At 42.9% G+C, this 20,451-nt stretch overlaps 1 protein-coding gene across 4 annotated transcripts in view; it reads left to right on the plus strand.

The window, feature by feature from the left end:
- Positions 1 to 19,898, plus strand: part of LOC124133952 — a 130,725-nt gene extending 110,827 nt beyond the window's left edge. For 3 of the 4 annotated variants that reach the window (XM_046498555.2, XM_046498556.2, XM_048397694.1), the window contains 7 exons: positions 1,822 to 2,029; positions 8,923 to 9,148; positions 10,106 to 10,277; positions 12,026 to 12,116; positions 13,234 to 13,338; positions 14,557 to 14,758; positions 15,859 to 19,898. In XM_046498555.2, the coding sequence (XP_046354511.2) occupies positions 1,822 to 2,029; positions 8,923 to 9,148; positions 10,106 to 10,277; positions 12,026 to 12,116; positions 13,234 to 13,338; positions 14,557 to 14,758; positions 15,859 to 16,119 (1,265 nt within the window). In that variant the 3' untranslated portion in view covers positions 16,120 to 19,898. The remainder of the gene's footprint in view (positions 1 to 1,821; positions 2,030 to 8,922; positions 9,149 to 10,105; positions 10,278 to 12,025; positions 12,117 to 13,233; positions 13,339 to 14,556; positions 14,759 to 15,858) is intronic. The other variant, XM_048397695.1, reaches the window with a different exon arrangement.
- Positions 19,899 to 20,451: the final 553 nt, after the last annotated feature.

Consider the following 20,451-nt stretch of genomic DNA (forward strand, 5'->3'; position numbering starts at 1 on the left):
TTCCCCCATATGTTCAGCAAACACAGCAGGCTATAAATACAGTACTGTTCAAAGCCAGCTGGACCGCCTCCGTGGTCTAGTGGTAGAGCGTCCGCCCGGAGAGCGAAAGGTCCTGAGTTCGATCCCCGGCCGCGTCATACCAAAAGACGTTAAAAGATGGTACTTGTTACCCTGTCTGGCGCTTGGCATTTAGGGGCTAAAGCAAGGACTGGTCGGTTCGGAGTCAGTATACTGTGTCTGAGTGGGGTATTCATGTTAAACTGCGGCATGGTATCTCAGTGAGCTAGCACTATAAATCGGCTCAGTCCGGTCTAGTACAAGCAGCCACACACACACACACACGTGCATGCACGTCGCTATATAAGTGCAATAATCTTGGACGCGACGTTAAACCCCATCTCACCTCACCTCAAAGCCAGCTGAAGTGAACTCACTCACTCATTTACGACGTTCACTGAGTAAGGAAATGAAGATTTCATCCTTCCGCAAGCTCCACTGTAACATTACCTTGTCCAGTAACCGGCTCCACGAAATGAAACAGTTTGGGAAACAATTCTCAACCTTAACAGTTTCACACAAATGGAATGCCACGCAAGGCTGGAAGTTAATGCAATCCGCCTTTCTCCTCGTTGCGCATGCGAACTGGCGTGTATAAGGTTTGGCTCAATGGAGACAGACTTGGCTTGTGGAAGTAATCTGAAGATTGAAGTTAGTTGGTTCAGCCTCGTTTTATAAAAATTGTTATTTTAATGGGAATTGCAGAGAGCGTCGTGAGAGGCAATTAATAGTTTGTATCGAAAACAAGTTCATGCCCGTTTACAGTGATTAAACTCTTGTGAAATTATGTCTCGTGGTTTTAAAAAATGGTATGACAGCCTGTGACGTTCATGCAAGAAGTAACAACTCTGTGTACATAACGACAGGAGCATCTGGGCAACCGACATGGTTGTCCTCAAGGGTCTAAACAATATCTTTTCTGAAAACGTGACACCAGGATTGTTGTTGTTGGTACACGTTGGATGCGGGTGGCCCACTTGTTATAGTCGCCATATCTGTCAGTGAACAGTTACGACCCTTTACCATGTACGAATCCGATGATCGTGGGTTCGAATTCTGTTTTATGATTATTTGGTTGTCTCAGCACTCGTTGGTTTCACTAATGTGGTCAACTTCAGTGAGAGGGAGAGGGTGGGGGGTGGGTGCAGAAAGAGGGGAGGGAAGGAAAGAGAGACGGGAAGGGAGGGGAGAGAGACAGGGGGGGGAGAAAGAGAGAGAGACGAGGAGAGAGGGAGGGGAAGAGAGACAGAGGGAGGGGAGAGAGACAGGGAGGGAGAAAGAGAGAGAGACAGGGAGGGAGAAAGAGAGACAGAGAGGGAGGGGAGAGAGAGAGACAGGGAGGGAGGGGAAGAGAGACAGAGAGGGAGGGGAGAGAGACAGGGAGGGAGAAAGAGAGAGAGACAGGGAGGGAGAAAGAGAGAGAGACAGGGAGGGAGGGGAAGAGAGACAGAGAGGGAGGGGAGAGAGACAGGGAGGGAGAAAGAGAGAGAGACAGGGAGGGAGGGGAAGAGAGACAGAGGGAGGGAGGGGAAGAGAGACAGAGGGAGGGAGAGAGGCGCACGCACACTTGACTTGACAAGCCTGCGTGGTTTGTAGTTCACTCATACGTGTAACATGTAACCTAATTGTTTTCCATATATCTCTCATTCTGCGTCTCATGTGGAAACAAATGAATTATTATTATATCTCCCATTTTAGATGAATTGAAGCGTAGTAAACGTATTTGTTTCAGAGCATTTTGCTAAACAAATGTGTTTGTTTCAGGACATACCTACTCCTGGGGTCTCAGCCGACCTGACCTCTTGACCCAGTGCTACCAGGGCGGGTCTCCAGTGAAGGGCTACCTTGGGCCAATTGACCCAACCAAGAACTCGACCTACAAGTTCCTGAGAACCCTCTTTGCCGAAGTCTTGGACACGTTCAAGGACCAGTACATCCATCTGGGCGGAGACGAGGTTCCACTTGGGTGTTGGTGAGTAGACGAACTTCTTGAATCTGTACCAAAAAAGCATCTCATTGCTGACATTCTCTAATGGAAAATGAATAATAGATTTTGGTGAAGATCAGACTGTCTGAGATTATTTCTTTTCCTGGGTGTATTCTGGTGCACATTTGTAAATTGTCACATGTAAGAGACAACGAGACCCACGTCGTGATCTCAATGAATACATGGATGAACGGTCCCGTGAAGATTCCGGGGTAGAATAGGTCTTCAGCAACCCATGCTTGTCATAAGAGGCGACTATGCTTGTCGTAAGAGGGGACTAACGGGATCGAGTGGTCAAGCTCGCTGACTTGGTGACATGTCATCGTATCCAAATTGCGTAGATTGATTCTCATGATGTCAGTCACTGGATTGTCTGGTCCAGACCGCTGTCATACAGCTGGAATGCGGCGTTAAACAACCAACAATACATTGATGAACGATTGGAATTATCCAAGGTATTGAAGGGGTGGGTGGCGCTTTCTTCTAACATGTGCACGTGCGTCAGTCTCGTGCAAAGGCAAAACTTGTGGTTTCATTCACTTTCATACTCTCAATCATTGAACCTGAAAGAAATCAAAGTTGTTTCCCTCAACAACCTGAAAATTTTCGCTCAAACGATGAGATGTAGACAGAACGAAAACTATTCCTAGCTCAGTCTGTATTCCAAGCAGTGTGTGGCCTCGTTCCCACGTAGCCCCGATAGAAAAAGGAACATTCCTGTCACGTTTCTTAAACGTGCCAAATGAAACACAGATCATATTCAATCCATGTTTCTCATAAAATCATTATGATTAAGAGTTTACTGTTATTTATATTGCTACCACCGATGCGACGTTTACCGAGAAAGAATTTACCAACTATTTAAGAAATACCGTACATGATTTCAACATTACAACGAAAGAAAAAATAGAAAGTAATATAAGTGATCTCAACAATTTCCCTCAAACCAAAACGACCCAAGTGACATCAATGGTAGGGCCCCAAAAATATACACTCACAGTAAACTATGTTTATAACGAACACGCTTATAACGAACTGACGGATATAATTTATTTTTGGTCTTGACCATTTGCTGTTTATATGCTGTACATATAATTATAACGAGCTACGGTTGTAACTAAAATAAGTGATCCCTTTGGGTTCGCTATAACTGTAGTTTACTGTAGTTGAAAGTCGCCGTGATATGACTGGAGACTGTTAAAACCGTCGTTACATTTGACACATTCACTCTCCAAATTTAAAATGGCTGCAAGATTGCTGATGCGGCGTTAAACATTATTTACTTTCACCCATTCACCCCCATAACTGTACCTAAAATAGCTCCAACTCAGCGCTAGAAGATGAACTATGGCTGACTTTAACGAGTCAGAGGCAGAACCCTTCTCCCACCCCGTTCTCACGTCTCGCCATGATGACCAGCAGTGGTCGATTGAAAGGGTCTAGTCTTCCACTGGCACCGTCACAAAGATCAGGCCGATATCTCCACCGTAACACGCCGCTCCATCTCTTCCCCATTAGCTCCGAGTTATTACCATACGCTGCGAAATCACAGAAGATTCTCTATTCGATCATGATCCTATTGATCGTACATTAGGCTTCAGCGATTTTCATCTCATAACCAGCCCTGCCAAGGATTATGAGGAACTGCTACGTTCGGGGGGGTTGTTCTTAAACAAAACCACCTCCCAAGACGGGGCTATTGCAAGACGCTATTGCCTCGTCAGCAATAGCCACAGCTCGTGTCTTGGTGCCGTTCTGACTTTTTGCTATGAAAGCCAGAATATCGAATATTCCCAGATGAGCGTGAAACTTGTTCCTGGAATTACATGGTGAAACGGGTTGTAAAAGGTGGACCGCTATCATTGAATTGAAGAGGTCAGCTTTCTATCATCCTCTGTTATCCTGTGTTTCTTATCTCCATTCTGTTATGACGTAGTTCGCTTTGAGTCTGGCACAGATGCCACGACGCTAATGTAGCCGATTAGATTTTATTAAAAGGTACATTGTACTGTGGTGGCACGTGTTCCTGTAGGCATCCTGCAGGTCATAGTGAGTGAGTGAGTGAGTGAGTGAGTATGGTTTTACGCCGCTTTTAGCAATATTCCAGCAATATCACGGCGGGGGACACCAGAAATGGGCTTCACACATTGTACCCATGTCGGGAATCGAACCCGGGTCTTCGGCCTGATGTGCGAACGCTTTAACCACAAGGCTACCCGACCGCCCCGTGCAGGTCATAAATCAGGTGAAGTTAAGCAACGTTGGTCGCGGAGAGTACCATGGGAATTATACTTCCAAGGGAGCTGAGAATGAAAATCGAGTGCACACTGATCCATTGACCAGGGTCATAGTAATATAAAGTGTGAACTCGGCTATAAGTTATTTTTTATTTTTTTAATATATTTTAAAAAAAAAAAAAATTCTTTTTTGTTTCGTTTTATTTTATTTTAATCCGTACATCTTCTCGTTTCTGTTCTGTCTTGATTGCCGAGGTTTCATCGTGAGGGGACCCTGTAATGGTGATCCACCCCCTTGCTCTTTGGTACCGCCAAAGCTGAATATGCCTACTCCTGTCTTTCACCCCGTGGATGTCCATAGTTAGAGACCGCCTCCGTGGTCTTGTGGTAGAGCGTCCGCCCGGAGAGCGGAAGGTCCAGGGTTCGATCCCGGGCCGCGTCATACAAAAAGACGTTAAAAGATGGTACTTGTTGTTATCCTGTCTGGCGCTGGGCATTAAGGGGCTAAAACAAGGACTGGTCGGCTCGGAGTCAATATACTGTGTCTGAGTGGGGTATTCATGTTAAACTGCGGCATGGTATCTCATAAATCGGCATCAGTCCGGACTAGTACAAGCAGCCACACACACACATACACGTGCATGCACGTCGCTATATAAGTGCAATAATCTTGGACGCGACGTTAAACCCAATTTCACCTCACCTCATAGTTAGAATAAGTCCCCAGCAAACTGTGCTGGTCGTAAGAGGTGACTTAATACATCGGGTGGACAGACTCGGTGACTTGGTTAATAACGTGTCATCGTCACAACGCATGGGTCGTTGGTCACAATATCAATCACTGGATTGTCTGGTCCGTCCTAAACGGGCCGTCGCCATGTAGCTGGAATATTGCTGAATGCGGCGTCAAACAACAAACAACCAAACTTGTCTTTCATCCCACATTACACTGAACCACCTGCTACTACTGAGAAACTGTTCCAATCAGTGTTACATTCAGCTTGCTCACTCCAAAACAGAAACAACCTCTCTCTTTCAGTTTCAAATCTGAACTTCGACTTTGGTTTTTCAAATTGTCTAGCAATCACGAGAAGAGCTTTGAAGCGCTTTAAATACACTGCAATGGAGATGGCGCCGTGCTTTCTGTATGTTTTAGTTCCTGGTGTCTGTAGCGGGGTCGGTTAATTTGTAGACCTGAATATTTCATGGAGAAGTAATCAAATTGATCACTGGGGCTTCTCTGATTATTTTTCGAGTGGCAACCAGCTGTCACTCTTTATAAAGAAGAATCAAGTGTTAGATATTTTGAACAACGGCTTTGCTAGGTCACTGGAATCGTCAACATATCTTCACAAATAAAACACTCATATTTATCAACAATCTAGTATCTAGTATAAATGATAGGCACTGTTATAGGCAACAACCACCACACCACACGAGGAGCTTAATGGACGTAATTGAAATAGTTCGTGGTTGAACTTGGCTTTAAACAATATCGACTTGAAAATTCTTAACTGATTTCGCTCGTGTTAGCTATCGTTTCTAAAAGGTAATATAATTTGACACTGAAGTCCCTTGATGGAGGATTCTAATGGGAGCCGCGTCGATAGAACGGTGCCTCACTACAGCAGAAAAACAGTAATTGTATTTTTTTGACCTGTTGACCTGTTTCCAGCGGCAGTCTATCAACAACAACAACAACAATAAACAAGCCATTAAAACTCCATTAACCTTGACGTTCAGTGAGGAAATATGGCTGCATCTGTTATGTCTGCATATGTGGAATATGCATGTTTGCTGTTGTGCAGGACTTGTTGACTGCAGAAAGTGTTGGTGCATGTCGCACCTTGTAGTGAACGATGCAGCCGGAGGCGAAAACATTTATATACAACCAGGCGTGGGAATCTAATAAATCTGATCAATTAGTTGGAAACCTATTTTCGCTTTAGAATGCGCTACCAGCCAGACTGTTTCATTGTCTGGTTAGAAACGGCTACACCATTAAAACATATTTGACATTTAATCAATATCTGCGTTATGTAATCGCATGTAAAAATTTATTTACAACTAGGCGTGGGAATCTAATGAATCTGATCAATTAGTAGGAAACTTGTAAGTTTAAAGGCGGCTCTTGCCATTAAGCGTTACCAAGCCAGACTGTTTCATTGTCTGGTTAGAGACGCCTACACAATTCAAACTGACTTGAAATTCAATCAATATCTGTGTTATGTAATTGAATGTAAAAATTTGCGAATTTGTTTTGTGATGGGTTCCTTTGATCCTTATTTGTTGTATAATATACAGCAAAGGAAAACTCCAGGAAGACGGAATTGTCATCCATAAGCCTGTAATAATCAAATTACATTGCCAGACTTTCTTTTGCTCAGAGAATATTGAGGTATTAACTGCAAAAACAGAAACGTCGATGGAATGTGTGGGCCAGATACGTGAAGTTATGACCTTTCAGTCGAATTGCTGTTTGCTTCTCTTGTTAGTCTTGCTTAGTCTTGTGTTGAATGGGGATGAATGATGCGGCAGCCTGGAAGTGTTGAATCTTGACGTGATGAAGTGTTGAATTTACGCGGCGGATTTATGTATGTAAACTATCAAACACGACATGCTTGTCTTACTCGAGACCAGGCGTAAGTTCAACAGTAGGATTCTCATTGATATAACTCTTCTGATAAGTATATGCATCAACGGTATAGAAATTCCGACGACCTATACGTGTGTGGACAACATTCCTCTGTACCCGTGAAGACCCGGGTTAGAATAGGTCTTCAGTAACCCATGCTTGCCGTCAAAGGCGACTATGCTTTTCGTAAGAGGCGACTAACGGGATCGGGTGGTCAGGCTCGCTGACTTGGTTGATGCATGTCATCGTATCTCAATTGTGTGGATCTATGCTCATGATGTCAATCACTGGATTGTATAGTCCGGGCTCGTTTATTTACAGACCGCCGTCATGTAGGTGAAATATTGCTGAGTGCGGTGTTTAACATCAAACAAACAAACAAATTCTTCTTTACTAAATGTATGGGGCCCAGCCCTCGGCGCCGCAATTCGCTGTGCAGAGTTGCGTGCCTTTGGCATGCGGGAAACCTATGGTGGTTGGTTCAAAACCTAGATTCGTCCTGATATGTTTCCAGGTTTGTCAGCACCAAACCCGTGTTCGTTTGTTTCACCGAAGTTTAAGACCTGCGTCACTTTCCGCTCACATGAGACCCGTGAAGATTCCGGGGTAGAATAGGTCTTCAGCAACCCATGCTTGCCGTAAAGGGTGACTATGCTTGTCATAAAAGGCGACTAACGGGATCGGGTGGTCAGGCTTGCTGACTTGGTTGATGCATGTCATCGATCCCAATTGCGTTGATCGATGCTCATGATATTAATCACTGGATTGTCTGGTCCAGACTCGATTATTTACAGACCGCCGTCATATAGCTGGAAAATTGCTGAGTGCGGCGTGAAACAACAAACCAACCAACCAACCAAACGCTCACATGAAGGTTAAACACAGTGACAAAACAGAAATTCTGTTCGACCCAAACTCAATCACTGGATTGTCTGGTCCAGACTCGATTATTTACAGACCGCCGTCATATGGCTGGAATATTGCTGAGTGCGACGTTAAACAAACAAACAAACAATCCAAACTCAGCAAATTACTCTTCGGAAAATGTAGGCAACACGTGAAGTTTGACTATATCATTCCCTGAATTACCCCGTTAATGGTTGATGCGTAGTGATGGTGAAAGGAGGGGTTGTAAATTACCTCAGACCCGTAGCTTGGAATGTACATTCTAGACAGGAGAGTTAGTTTATTACATTAATTTTCGAAATATTCTGATTGGTATGTGTGCTGTTTGGCCGTGTACATCAATTGGCCTATACAAAAAACATCGAGGCATCAGAACTACGCGAAAATCAATGTGTAGGTTGAAAAGCCGATCTTTGCGTGATACTCAATGTATACACCTTTCAAGCCAATCCAAAAAACGAAAATACACTTGAATGATTTGACGATGCATGTATTTCACTCACCCATAAGGCACGCACACACACACACACACACACACACACCACACTCACACACCACACTCACACACCACACTCACACCACCCTACCCACCTACCTACCCACCAACCCACCAACCCCCTGACTCTTCACATTATACGGAGGGGACACGGGTGGCCCAGTCGTCTGAGGCGCCGCGATTCGCTGTGCAGAGTTGCGCCAGAAACCTATGATTGTGGGTTCGTATCCCGGATCGCCCCGATTATGTTTCTAGGTTTGTCAGCACCATACCCGTGCTTGTCGGTTTCACCGAAGTGGCAAACGTCTGAGATCTGCATCACTTCGGGCTTTCCCCCGACATTAAGCTGACACGCCGCGATATAACTGGAATACTGTTAAAAGCGGCGTTTAACCCAACTCATTCACTCACTCACTATACGGAGCATGGTCATTTAGAACAGTTCCAACAAAAAAAACAGTACAACAATACAAAATTATACAACGGTCATATTCAACCATACAATTGGAAACAATGCATCAAGAACACAGTACAACAGAACCTAGATGTAACAGTACAATAACACTGTCAAAACAGCTATTTCAGTGGTATCCAATCGTTCCAGGCAATCCAACCCCGACGTTGTCAACTTCGGGATGGAGTTGTCGAAGCAGCAGCCGGAGGGTTCGCAGTCGACCTACAACGGATACTACTCCAGTCAGTTCGACGTCAGGAAGGTCTACGAGTACTACGAGAACCGGATCATGAAGGACCTTCGCGAGATCGGCAAACATCGCAAAGATGGCGTCAAGTTTGTCATGTGGCAGGAAGTCATGAACAACGACCTACAGGTAAGTGTTAGGGGTGGTATCAGCACTTAACTGTACATTAAATCATCCTTGAACGTTGATTCAAGTTACCCGGGATTGACTACGGAGTAACCGGAAGTGGGCGTGGTTACATGGACATAATACTGCTCTTGGTTCCAGTCTGGTATTGGGGTTTTGGGGGGCATGGGTGCTTACAACCTATGATTGTTGGTCCGAATGGATGTTTCCAGGCCTGTAAGCACCATGCCGTGCTCGTGGGTTTCACCAAAGTGATAAACGTCTGAGACACGCGCCACTTTCCCCACAGATCAAGCTGACATATTGTCATAAAACTGAAATAATGTTGAAAGCAGCATTAAACTTAGTGTCTTGAAACATACCATGACGATCATTTCAAGAGGTGTATGAGTAGTTGTTTGTCAACTACCTCACACACTTACAACAGACATAGATTAGCTACGCATCTTATCGGGTGAAAAAAATGACCCGTTACCATGCAACCAGTTTTTTTTATGGTTTCCCAGACTACGTGTGTTGAATCTTGGAGTCAGTCGTTATAATTTTAGTTTATTGACTTTATTTTATGGCTTTCAAAGCGAAGCTCCAGGGGAGGACCCGGTTGAATATGTCCCCAGTACTACTGATTTTGTGAGGCGACTTAATTGTATCGTTGATGCTGCAAGATTCATCGTATCCCAAACGCGCAAACACACGCACATAAATTCACATGCATGCACACACACGGACATAATTTACATGCACGCACACACACACACGCACACACACACACGCACGCACACACACACACACACACACACACACACACACACACACACACACACACACACACACACACACACACACATGCTCACATTGTAATGCTTGGAACATAGGACACAAAGATATTTGGGCAGTTTATAGTATGACGTCGCATTGCATTTACCTTAAATGAATAATGGGTGAAATGCTATCTTTCAGCTTCCCAATGACACCATCATTGAAGTTTGGATGGGCGACATGGCCGACGTAAACCGCGCCATCTCTATGGGCTACCAGGTTGTGTACGCCACGTGTTGGTACCTCGACCACGTGGAATACGGCACCAAGTGGCCAAAATACTACCAGTGTGACCCCGCTGACAACACGTTCGGTGAGTTTGTTAACCATCATTCAGGGATCTTTGTCATTAATAACTGTATAAGTTTGAATATAGACGATAAATGATAATAGATACGACAAAGCCCTTTCCACAATGATAAGACATCTGTGGTAAAAGTCCATTGTACGATGCCAACTATAACATAAGCATGACTTTGTGAATATGAATCACTATGAATATGAATCACTATGGAATATTGATACCAAACGGTGAGCGTATAATGCCCCACTACAAACACATGCAAAGGTAAGTCAAATGTTCACCTGAGCAAACACGGGAACAGATTTTACAAGTCAAATTATGGAATTCCATTATTATTCTGGTTACTGATGCGTCATATTTGGAAATGTCCTTCACATGTCTACCATACAACTTGACCTTATACTTAGCATTAACATGTTACTGTTGTATTATATATTGAAAGATAAATGCTTCATGATACGTGATTTTGAATAAACAGCGTTAATCCATTCCCTTCACCTCATCCGTCACAGCCAAAACTTTTAACTCTGATGTGCGAACAAAGCTTCACGACAAGGCACCATATAAGCTACCCTATTAACTAAAGAAGCCATTCATATATTCACATTTCGTATCATTCATACTTTTTCTATCATAACTGCTGCCCCCTTACACGCCATAACACGGGATCAAATATGACACTATTGATATCATTGACACTGCTTTCTATGTCTTCGTATTCTGGGAATAACATTAGGCTTGTGAGATGGCCTATCTGTTCTTGCTGTAGTCGAGATGGGGCGCCATCGAGGTGATATTGCAATACATTAGCGGTATTATATTTCTCGCGTTTGTCGGAGACGCTGGATTAGTACGTGAGGGAATTTAGTTACTCTTATAACTCTTGACATTTACAACAAATTAGGGGCAGTCGGGTAGCCTAGTGGTTAATGCGTTCGCTCGTCACAGCGAAGACCCGGGTTCGATTCCTAACATGGGTGCAATGTGTGAAGACCATTTCTGGTGTCCCCCCGTAATATTGCTGGAATATTTCTAAAAGAGGCGTAAAACTATACTCACTCACCCTACTACAAATTAATATCAATGGACGTCTTTAGAATATCTCCCTGTGGTTTCGTAAAATTGTATCCATAACAAGAAACGCCAAGAAGGGTCAATACTTCTCCAGCCACAACAACCTTCTCCATCTATTTTTCCTGCAACATTTGTAGAATGAGAACACATTCCGTTTAATTATCCAAGCAACCACGGCAACAGCCTCAGTACATATTAGACCTTCCACATTGGTCTATTCTTGGTAACATTCTCCGTACATTAGATCTTCCACATTGGTCCACCCATGGCAACATTCTGCGTACATTAGATCTTCCACATTGGTCCACCCATGACAACATTCTCCGTACATAAGACCTTCCACATTGGTCCACCCATAGCAACATTCTCCGTACATTAGATCTTCCACATTGGTCCACCCATAGCATCATTCTCCGTACATTAGACCTTCCAAATTGGTCCACCCATGACAACATTCTCCGTACATAAGACCTTCCACATTGGTCCACCTATGTCAACATTCTCCGTACATTAGATCTTCCACATTGGTCCACCCATGGCAACATTCTCCGTACATAAGACCTTCCACATTGGCCCACCCATGGCAACATTCTCCGTACATTAGACCTTCCACATTGGTCCATTCTTGACAACATTCTTTGTACATTAAGGTCTTTGTCTATATAATGTTCCCCAATTCCCAGGTTACATGATAGACGAGAAGAAAGTGCTGGGAGGCGAGGCCTGCCTGTGGTCAGAATACATCGACAACGAAAATATGATGACAACATTGTGGTAAGTGTAATAGAAGGAGGCCGTCTCAAAACCAAATATGGTGAAGTTTTCTTTCATTAATAAATTTGATATTCATCCAACTGACGTAAGATTGTGTATATATTTTGGAAAATATATTCTTTTCTAACGCATATAACTGAACATTCTCCCAAATGGTATTTATTGATCACAGAGCGAAACGTTAAAGTTCTTCAGGGAAATCAAGTCTGTCGAGATGCTGATGTTTCATGCCAGGAAATGACGCGATGATGAGAAAGGGAATAGGAAACGCGTAATGCCTTCACTTTGTTCCATCAAATGCGTTTTGTTGATGGCCTGCGGGTCAATACATACTCTCCAACGTGTCTTCATCATTAACTTACACTCCACGGGAATTCGAATGCCCTCACTCACTCAACGATGGGATCCTGTTCACATGCAACTGGCTTTCCAATTTACGAATAATTGGAATATCTGTTTTTAAAAATATAAATGTAATCTGACTCCGAAATTTAATAACACCTTTCTTTCGTCCTCCCAATTTTGGCTGAATTTGAGGAGATTATGGAAAAAAACGGTTTCCTCTGGCATTGAACTGTCAAAGTATGAAATTAATTTGTATTCCTCATCCAAAATATACTCCAGTTTAATGTGCATGATATCAAGAGATTCTTTGCAATTCCCTCAAATCACACTTGAGTTTGATATGTTGCCAGATTCAATTACTTCTTTGAGTTTCGGGCTTGACGGGTGTATTTGCCTATTGAATTACCATGGACATTTATTGAGCACTTCTTCAACAGTTTCTGCCATGTTGTATCATATTGAAGAAATAGCAATTGACGCAGTTCCTGTAGAGATGCGCTCTGAGATTGCCCATGATTTTGCTCCACAGAATGACATGTGTGAGTGTTATTGTTTATCGATGTTTCCACAGCATACGTCAGGGACTGCCTGTCAAGCGAATGTCAAACGATATTCGATTTTATCCATTTCTCGGACACCTTTAATGCCACAGGTGCCGTTTTTTTAGTTCAGAAGAAATTGCTCATCTGTTTCATTTTAGTCCCCAGAAAACGTGGGTATTCGTTTTGTTAAATGAATTGAATTGAAAGTAAATTGAAAATCGCAATTTCAGGCCAAGGGCTTCAGCTGTGGCAGAGAGATTATGGAGCGCGAAAGATGTACGGGATCTGGACACAGCGGGAGCAAGACTGAGTGAACACCGGTGTCGAATGCTCAAGTAAGTTCTGAGCATGAACTTTTTTCGCAGGTCCCAGAGTTGTGTCTCCTGCCTCCTTGGTTATCGTTTTACGTTCTGTTTGAAAATGTTACAAGGTATTATTTGACCACTTTGTGAGTGTTTCTGTGACACAAGGACGCCAGCGTGACATGCCTGGAATGATGCTGAAAACTCACTCACTCACTTACTCACTCATAGTGCTCGTGGGTTTCTCCAAAGTGGTAAACGTCCAGGGCCCAGTTCCACAAAGCGATCTTAGCACTTAGTCGATCGTAACTCCCATTCTTTACCACTGACTTACGACAATCATAGCGCTAAGATCGCTTTGTGGAACGGGGCCCTGCACTTCTTCTGGCTTCCCTCCCACATTAAGCTGACACACCGTGATATAACTGGAACACTGTTCAAAGCGGCATTAAATCCAACACACTGTACCTAAAGGTGGTTCTCTAAGTGCAATAGGGGCGGTCAGGCAGCCTAGTGGTTAAAGCGTTCGCTCGTCACGCCGAAGACCCGGGTTCGATTCCCGACATGGGTACAATGTGTGAAGCCCATTTCTGGTGTCCCCCGCCGTGAAATTGCTGAAATATTGCTAAAAGCGGCGTAAAATCAAACCCACTAACTCTCAGTGCTATAGGAACTAGAACAATTCCAACACCTATCCATTGTTCTTTCATCATATTAATTTCGATTTAGTTACAATGTCAGCTTTAGAATACATGATAAATCGAAATATGCCGTTCGTTCAGAACATTGTGTTGGTTGGTTGGTTTGTTGTTTAACGCCGCACTCAGCAATATTTCAGCTATATGACGGCGGTCTGTAAATAATCGAGTCTTGACCAGACAATCCAGTGATTAATATCATGAGCATCGATCCACGCAATTGAGATCGATGACATGCATTAACCATGTCAGCGAGCCTGACCACCCGATCCCGTTAGTCGCCTTTTACGACAAGCATGGTCACCTTTTACAGCAAGAATGGGTTGCTGAAGACCTATTCTACCCCGGAATCTTCACGGGTCTCAGAACATTGTGATACAAATCATCGTATCCCAATGCGCATGATGTCAATCACTGGATTGTCGGGTCCAGACTTGATTACTGACTTGAATATTGTTGAGTCCGGCGTTAGACAACAAACAAACAAACAAAAGCATATTAACGCAAGTATTTTCATGGCATGTCCCTGAACGTGTGAGCACTCTGTTTTCAGTCGCGGACTAAGCGTTGCGCAAATCAGCGGTCCGGATTACTGCCTGAAGCGGGGAATAGGGCGGAGCAGAGACAAGTATCGCACGAACTCCACGTGCACGAGTGGGCGATGCGTCAAGTCACGTGATGGAACGTTCGTAGAGATGGACGACATAGAAGTTCGTCAGCCACACAGGCACATGAAAGTGCCAGAGTGTCCCAAGGTAACGAACCGAATGTTTAATACTGAACCTAGTAACAAAAACAGTTTACAAGATCATCACATTGTGGTCATTATATGCTACTGAAAAGACGTTATAGAGTCCTACTACTATTATTATATATGAAAGAATCGGGTGTTCTTCAAATTCCCTGTGAAATGTTGTAAAAGTTGGGATGACGTTCAGTGGGTTCAGATTGGGTTCGGGGCACGGCTGGCTCGTCTTAGGCGCCGCAATTCGCTGTACGGAGTTGCGTCCCTTGGACACGCCAGAAATCTATGATCGTGGGTTCGAATTCCGGTTTGTTACGATTCAAGGTTTGTCAGCATCATACCCCAGTTCGTGATCTGCATTTTGGGCTTTTCTCCCAAGACAAGCTGACACGCCGTGATATAACTGGAATACTGTTTAAAGCGGCGTTAAACCCAACTCACTCACTCACTCACTCAGACAGGGCTTGACCCAACGCCTGTTGAGAATGACGTTAATTGTAAAAGGCAGCTTCACATTTCGAACCCGATTAGAAAAGTGTCACAGCCACATTGCTCCTTGTGGGGCCCTCCTTGTGAGCGGTGAATACACTATCCCCACAACATATTTCTCCACATCTACGACGGTGCGGTCGGGTAGCCTGGAGGTTAAAGCGTTTGCTCGTCATGATCACGTCGAAGACCAGGGTTCGAATCCCGACATGGGTACAATGTGTGAAGCCCATTTCTGGTGTCCCCCGCCGTGATATTGCTGGAATATTGCTAAAAGCGGCGTAAAACCATACTCACTCACTCACTCAGTCAGTCCACATCTACTTGATAAAAAATGATAAAATACAACAAATATTTCGTCCCTTATCATCAAATACAGACAAATTTGACAAAAGTGCTCTGGTGATGTTTATCCACATTCTGTCTTTTGTGTTTTTCACTTTTTAATCTACATATTCGTATAAATAGACAAATTATGGATTAAAAAAATTGATGGATTCACGTTTTCAGTCACTGGTGGCCTGGTCCTACCCGATTTATAATTTGATATGATATTGCTGGAAAATCGCTGACTCAGAACATTATTCTTACCCTGTTTTAACCACCCTTTCCCTTTTTCAGCAGGTACCCGCCCAAGGGGGTTTGCTGATATTCCTGGGCACCGCCCTGATCATATTGATAGCCGTGGGCGTGGGGGTGAAGTCGACTACTGGCCGTCTGGCCCAGGCCCGGATATGCAAGAACAGAACTATCCTTATTCTATTTATAAGTGTACTCTTAATATATTTCATGTGTTACACGTCAATATGGATGCAAGTGTTTGACTTTTCCGGATCATTTCACAAGAGGCAAGATAGTGACTTGACAAACGATAAGCACTGATGATCTATATGAGTGGTGTCAAGATGTGCACTTTCAGACAGACAATTCGACTGTCGTGTTCTAGATAAGGTGGATGTGCAGGATGGGACGTAATCAAAGTTGATTTGCACATACAGGAAGCTCGTAATTGATATCAATGTGGTGTCATACGAAAGCGGATCTGATGCTTACGTGCACTGTGATGATGATGAGGAGGAGGGGGAGGAGGAGGAGCATAATACAGTGGCGCGTGGATTCGTGCTTGTTTACAAATGGACTTGTGAGAGGCGACGATTCGTTGGAGGAACTTTTAACCAATGGGAAATTAGCCTCGATATCGAGTCACATGATTGTCATGTGATCATTCACAACTTGACTGGACCACGTTATGAACAGGATGATGTTGATTGTGAAGATGGTGATGATGATGATTAAGATGATGATGATACAACCTACATTTTCAAGCTGTAATTTGTAATTTAAATGTGTGAATATTGTAGAAATACCTTTTCATAAAAGGTTAATATTGCTCCAGATTTTCAAAAGGATTATTCTTCTAATGTGATAACGAGTGTTTGAATTGTACATAGACAGCATGCTCTCATGACATGCACGTGCATTCCGTGATATGAATGAGTCTCACGTGCGTGTATCAATCATGTCCGCAGTGTGAGTGAATGTGACGTGCGTCCGCGTGAGTGCTGCACGTGCGAGTCTGACGCCATACATCTTCTCATCGATTGAACTGAAGTGAACTGAAGATGTTTCCATGGTTTAATAGGTAAACCTTTTATTTTTCTATTTGCTTGCTCGGCTATGAAATGTGACTTGTATATTAACAGCGTCGCTCATCATTTTGATCGTTTCCTGTACACAGGTAGCGTTAGTGTTAAAGGGTTGTCCCGACTTGAAGCATACAAGGCAAATGTTGGATGTCTCCTTTTCGACTTGGCATGGTGGTCAAAGCAGTTTCATTAAATCAGGTGTCCATTGAAAATAGACACATGACAGTGTGTCAAGATGTGAATATCTTCAATACTTCATAAATGAAAAAATCGTTCGTAGGAAATTAAACGAGAAAGTGCTTATCTAAGGGAGGTAACTCCACTTAACGTTAGCGTTCGCTGATGTTGGTATTAGCAGGTGACTCTTTTCAAAACCAACCCAGTTTGCAAGTGCTAAATTCACTGTAATGTACATACAGGGCTTTATTTATACATGTTTGTTTTAGAGCGGTTAGTAGTGTGAAGTTTTATGAATGAAAACTGATGAGGCATTTTAAAGTTTTAATGAAGTCGAATTTAACTATGCAAGTGGAAGAAACTTACACATGAAGACAGTGCCAGCATTTTGTATCTGTGGAAACCCAAATTCCAGGATTCTTGTCATGTTTACCGGATTGTGATTCGGGTTTAATGTCTGTTGTAGAGTCGTTTTTGTTCGTTGCCATGCCAACGCCGCATTCAAAAGTTCCGGCAATATCAGCAAAACCTTTCATGGTGTTCAAACATTCTAGTTCCTTCTTTTAATTTGAGACACCAAGCAAGTCCCGTTTCATGTGTGAATGTTTGTAGATATTGAAGAACTACGATTTGGATATTTTATTTCGATGTATGATTTATTACAGAAAGTATTTCCCTGTCCAAGAGGCATTGAGTTCAATTTATCAATCAAATTTTATAGTCATCGTCAAACGATTCTTTTTAAATAAATATTTTATGAAGCATCGGAGGAACGTGAACGGGTTGGATTCTGTTTGAAATTTGTTCTGAATTTTCTGGTCGAATGACCTTTATAAGAAAACAAGTTATTAGATTATAGTGTATACTTGATGTTGCTTTGTTCTCAAATCGTGTAGTAACCTTTGAGGAATACTCGCGTGTTGACACACATCTTACAGTCGTATTATTGAGCGTTGTTCTTATCAGACGGAGGGGGTGCGACTTTCTGTGTCAGCTGATAATGATCCTCCTGTTCTGTAATTGTGTACTGCACCTGACGGTCAAAGTGTCCGGCCCTCAACTTTCTTTCGTTCACTCTCTCACACTCTGAATCATTGTTTCACCATCAATTGGCTACAGACCATTACTGAATGTATAAATGTAGTCTTTAAATATATGAACCACGTTATATAACTCAATTTTCACATGACACTTGCTGACGATGTTTAGGCTATTTCATAGGAATGATTCCTGATAACCATGACAGATGAAATGTGATCACAAGCTTGCTTGTTAATTACGTTTTTTGTTTGCTGTTGGCGTCAATGTTATCAATGCTGTATTATTATAAGAGAGTGAGTTACATCTTACACCGCTTTTAGCAATATTCCAGCAATATCGCGGCTTCCAGCAATATCGCGGCTGGGATCACCAGAAATGGGTTTCACGCATTGTACCCATTGGGGAATCGAACCCGGGACTTTGGCGTGACTAGCGAACGCTTTAACCACTTGGCTACCCCACCGCCGATATTATTATGAACACATCGGCGCAATAGCCAGTGCGTGATTCTTAGGTAATGTTATATGTACCGGAAATCTGTACTTTACTTGGTGTGTAAGGGAACCAATCCCAACCAGAGGGATCTTAGTATTACTTCTGCCGCGATTAAAATATCTGTGCGCTGGGACTTTGTCGTTACTATGTAACCACAGCATGATTTGATTGATAAACTGGTACAGCTGTTGTAATGCGCGGTCGCATAGGTGTCAGTAGACGGGAGCCCAGTATAAACGGTGATCCGTTCTTCACCCTCTTTTTAGAAACTGATTGACTGTGTTCATTATTTGGAATGTATATACTTGTAATATATAAGGAATCCGATATATGAACATTTTCTTGCATTGGGAGACTGTATGATTTATTTAGATGTGTGTCTGTATGTTCGTATGTATAATCAATGATTGCATTGTTTCGCCGATCATTTACCGACATAATAATTTGTGAAATTAGTGTAATATCTTATTCTTAAAATGTAAGAACATCAGAAGGAGCTTTTTTAACAAAGCTCATTCTCAGTGTATATAGGTCACTCAACCTATTATGGTTGCCGCCATCTTGCTTAACGTAGATCTATCAAATAGCAGTGGGAAATCTCCGACATTTCACGAAGGCACCCGAGTTGAGAAGTCATTTTGCCTTCCTTCAGTGTCAAGAGGGTCTTTCTCAGTCATTCAAACATTCTTTCGTGGACATACCTGTAAGCCTACCAGTAGAAAAATACTCTTACCATAACTTGTACTCGTCCGGCAAGGTGATCCCTTAAGACACCAATCGATTTTTCTCCTACTCCGAAATGACTCCGAACTATTTAAAAAAGTTCACATTCGTCACCACTCGCGCCTTTCCGTAACCTGCAATTAGTCATTCGTCTTGTTCCGGGATGACGCGAGGGATCACGAATGTTGGATACAGTTTTAGAAGATGTTTTGTGTGTTCTTTTCAGAAAGTGGACTAAAACAAGATTCAATGCCAAATATGGAAATTAATATGTCATAATATTTTCTAATTGTTTGCATTTAGGCTCCGGTGTGTCGAAAACATCGGTACCGTACGGGTTTCTACATTTTTTTTCTATTTATCTGCTGTGTATCTGATCATACCGTTAGTTATTTAACTATGTCTGTCTTTAGTGGCTGGTGCCTTCTAGCTTTCTGTAGGCACCTGTGGTCGCTCTTTGCTTCATTCAGCGAGACTGGCATTTCACAACTTCACGAGTCCATACGAATTCTCTCTGCATTTTACATATATCTTGTTTTATTCAGTTTCAAAATCATGAATAAAATGTCTCAACCATTATTCGTGTAGTGCTATCTGTTGACACTTATTTTCACCGTACGAAGATCAGGGGCGTCTGTACTATTAGTTTGGATTCTTGGAAATGAAACGTCAGTATTTTACGTCTCGATTATCCCACGAGACAGATTCCACAGGGCGCAATACGCATAACAGCGGTGAACCATATAAGGGAAATATTACGAACATCGCAGGCATACGTCATATGTTGGAAATATTACGAACATCGCAGGCATACGTCATATGTTGGAAATGTTACAAACATCGCAGGCATACGTCATATGTTGGAAATGTTACGGACATCGCAGGCATACGTCATATGTTGGAAATGTTACGAACATCGCAGGCATACGTCATATGTTGGAAATGTTACAAACATCGCAGGCATACGTCATATGTTGGAAATATTACGAACATCGCAGGCATACGTCATATGTTGGAAATGTTACGGACATCGCAGGCATACGTCATATGTTGGAAATGTTACGAACATCGCAGGCATACGTCATATGTTGGAAATGTTACAAACATCGCAGGCATACGTCATATGTTGGAA

The sequence above is a fragment of the Haliotis rufescens genome, unplaced genomic scaffold, assembly GCF_023055435.1.
Source record: "Haliotis rufescens isolate VD_foot unplaced genomic scaffold, xgHalRufe1.0.p SCAF_17, whole genome shotgun sequence".
In the NCBI taxonomy this organism is placed as follows: Eukaryota; Metazoa; Mollusca; class Gastropoda; order Lepetellida; family Haliotidae; genus Haliotis; species Haliotis rufescens.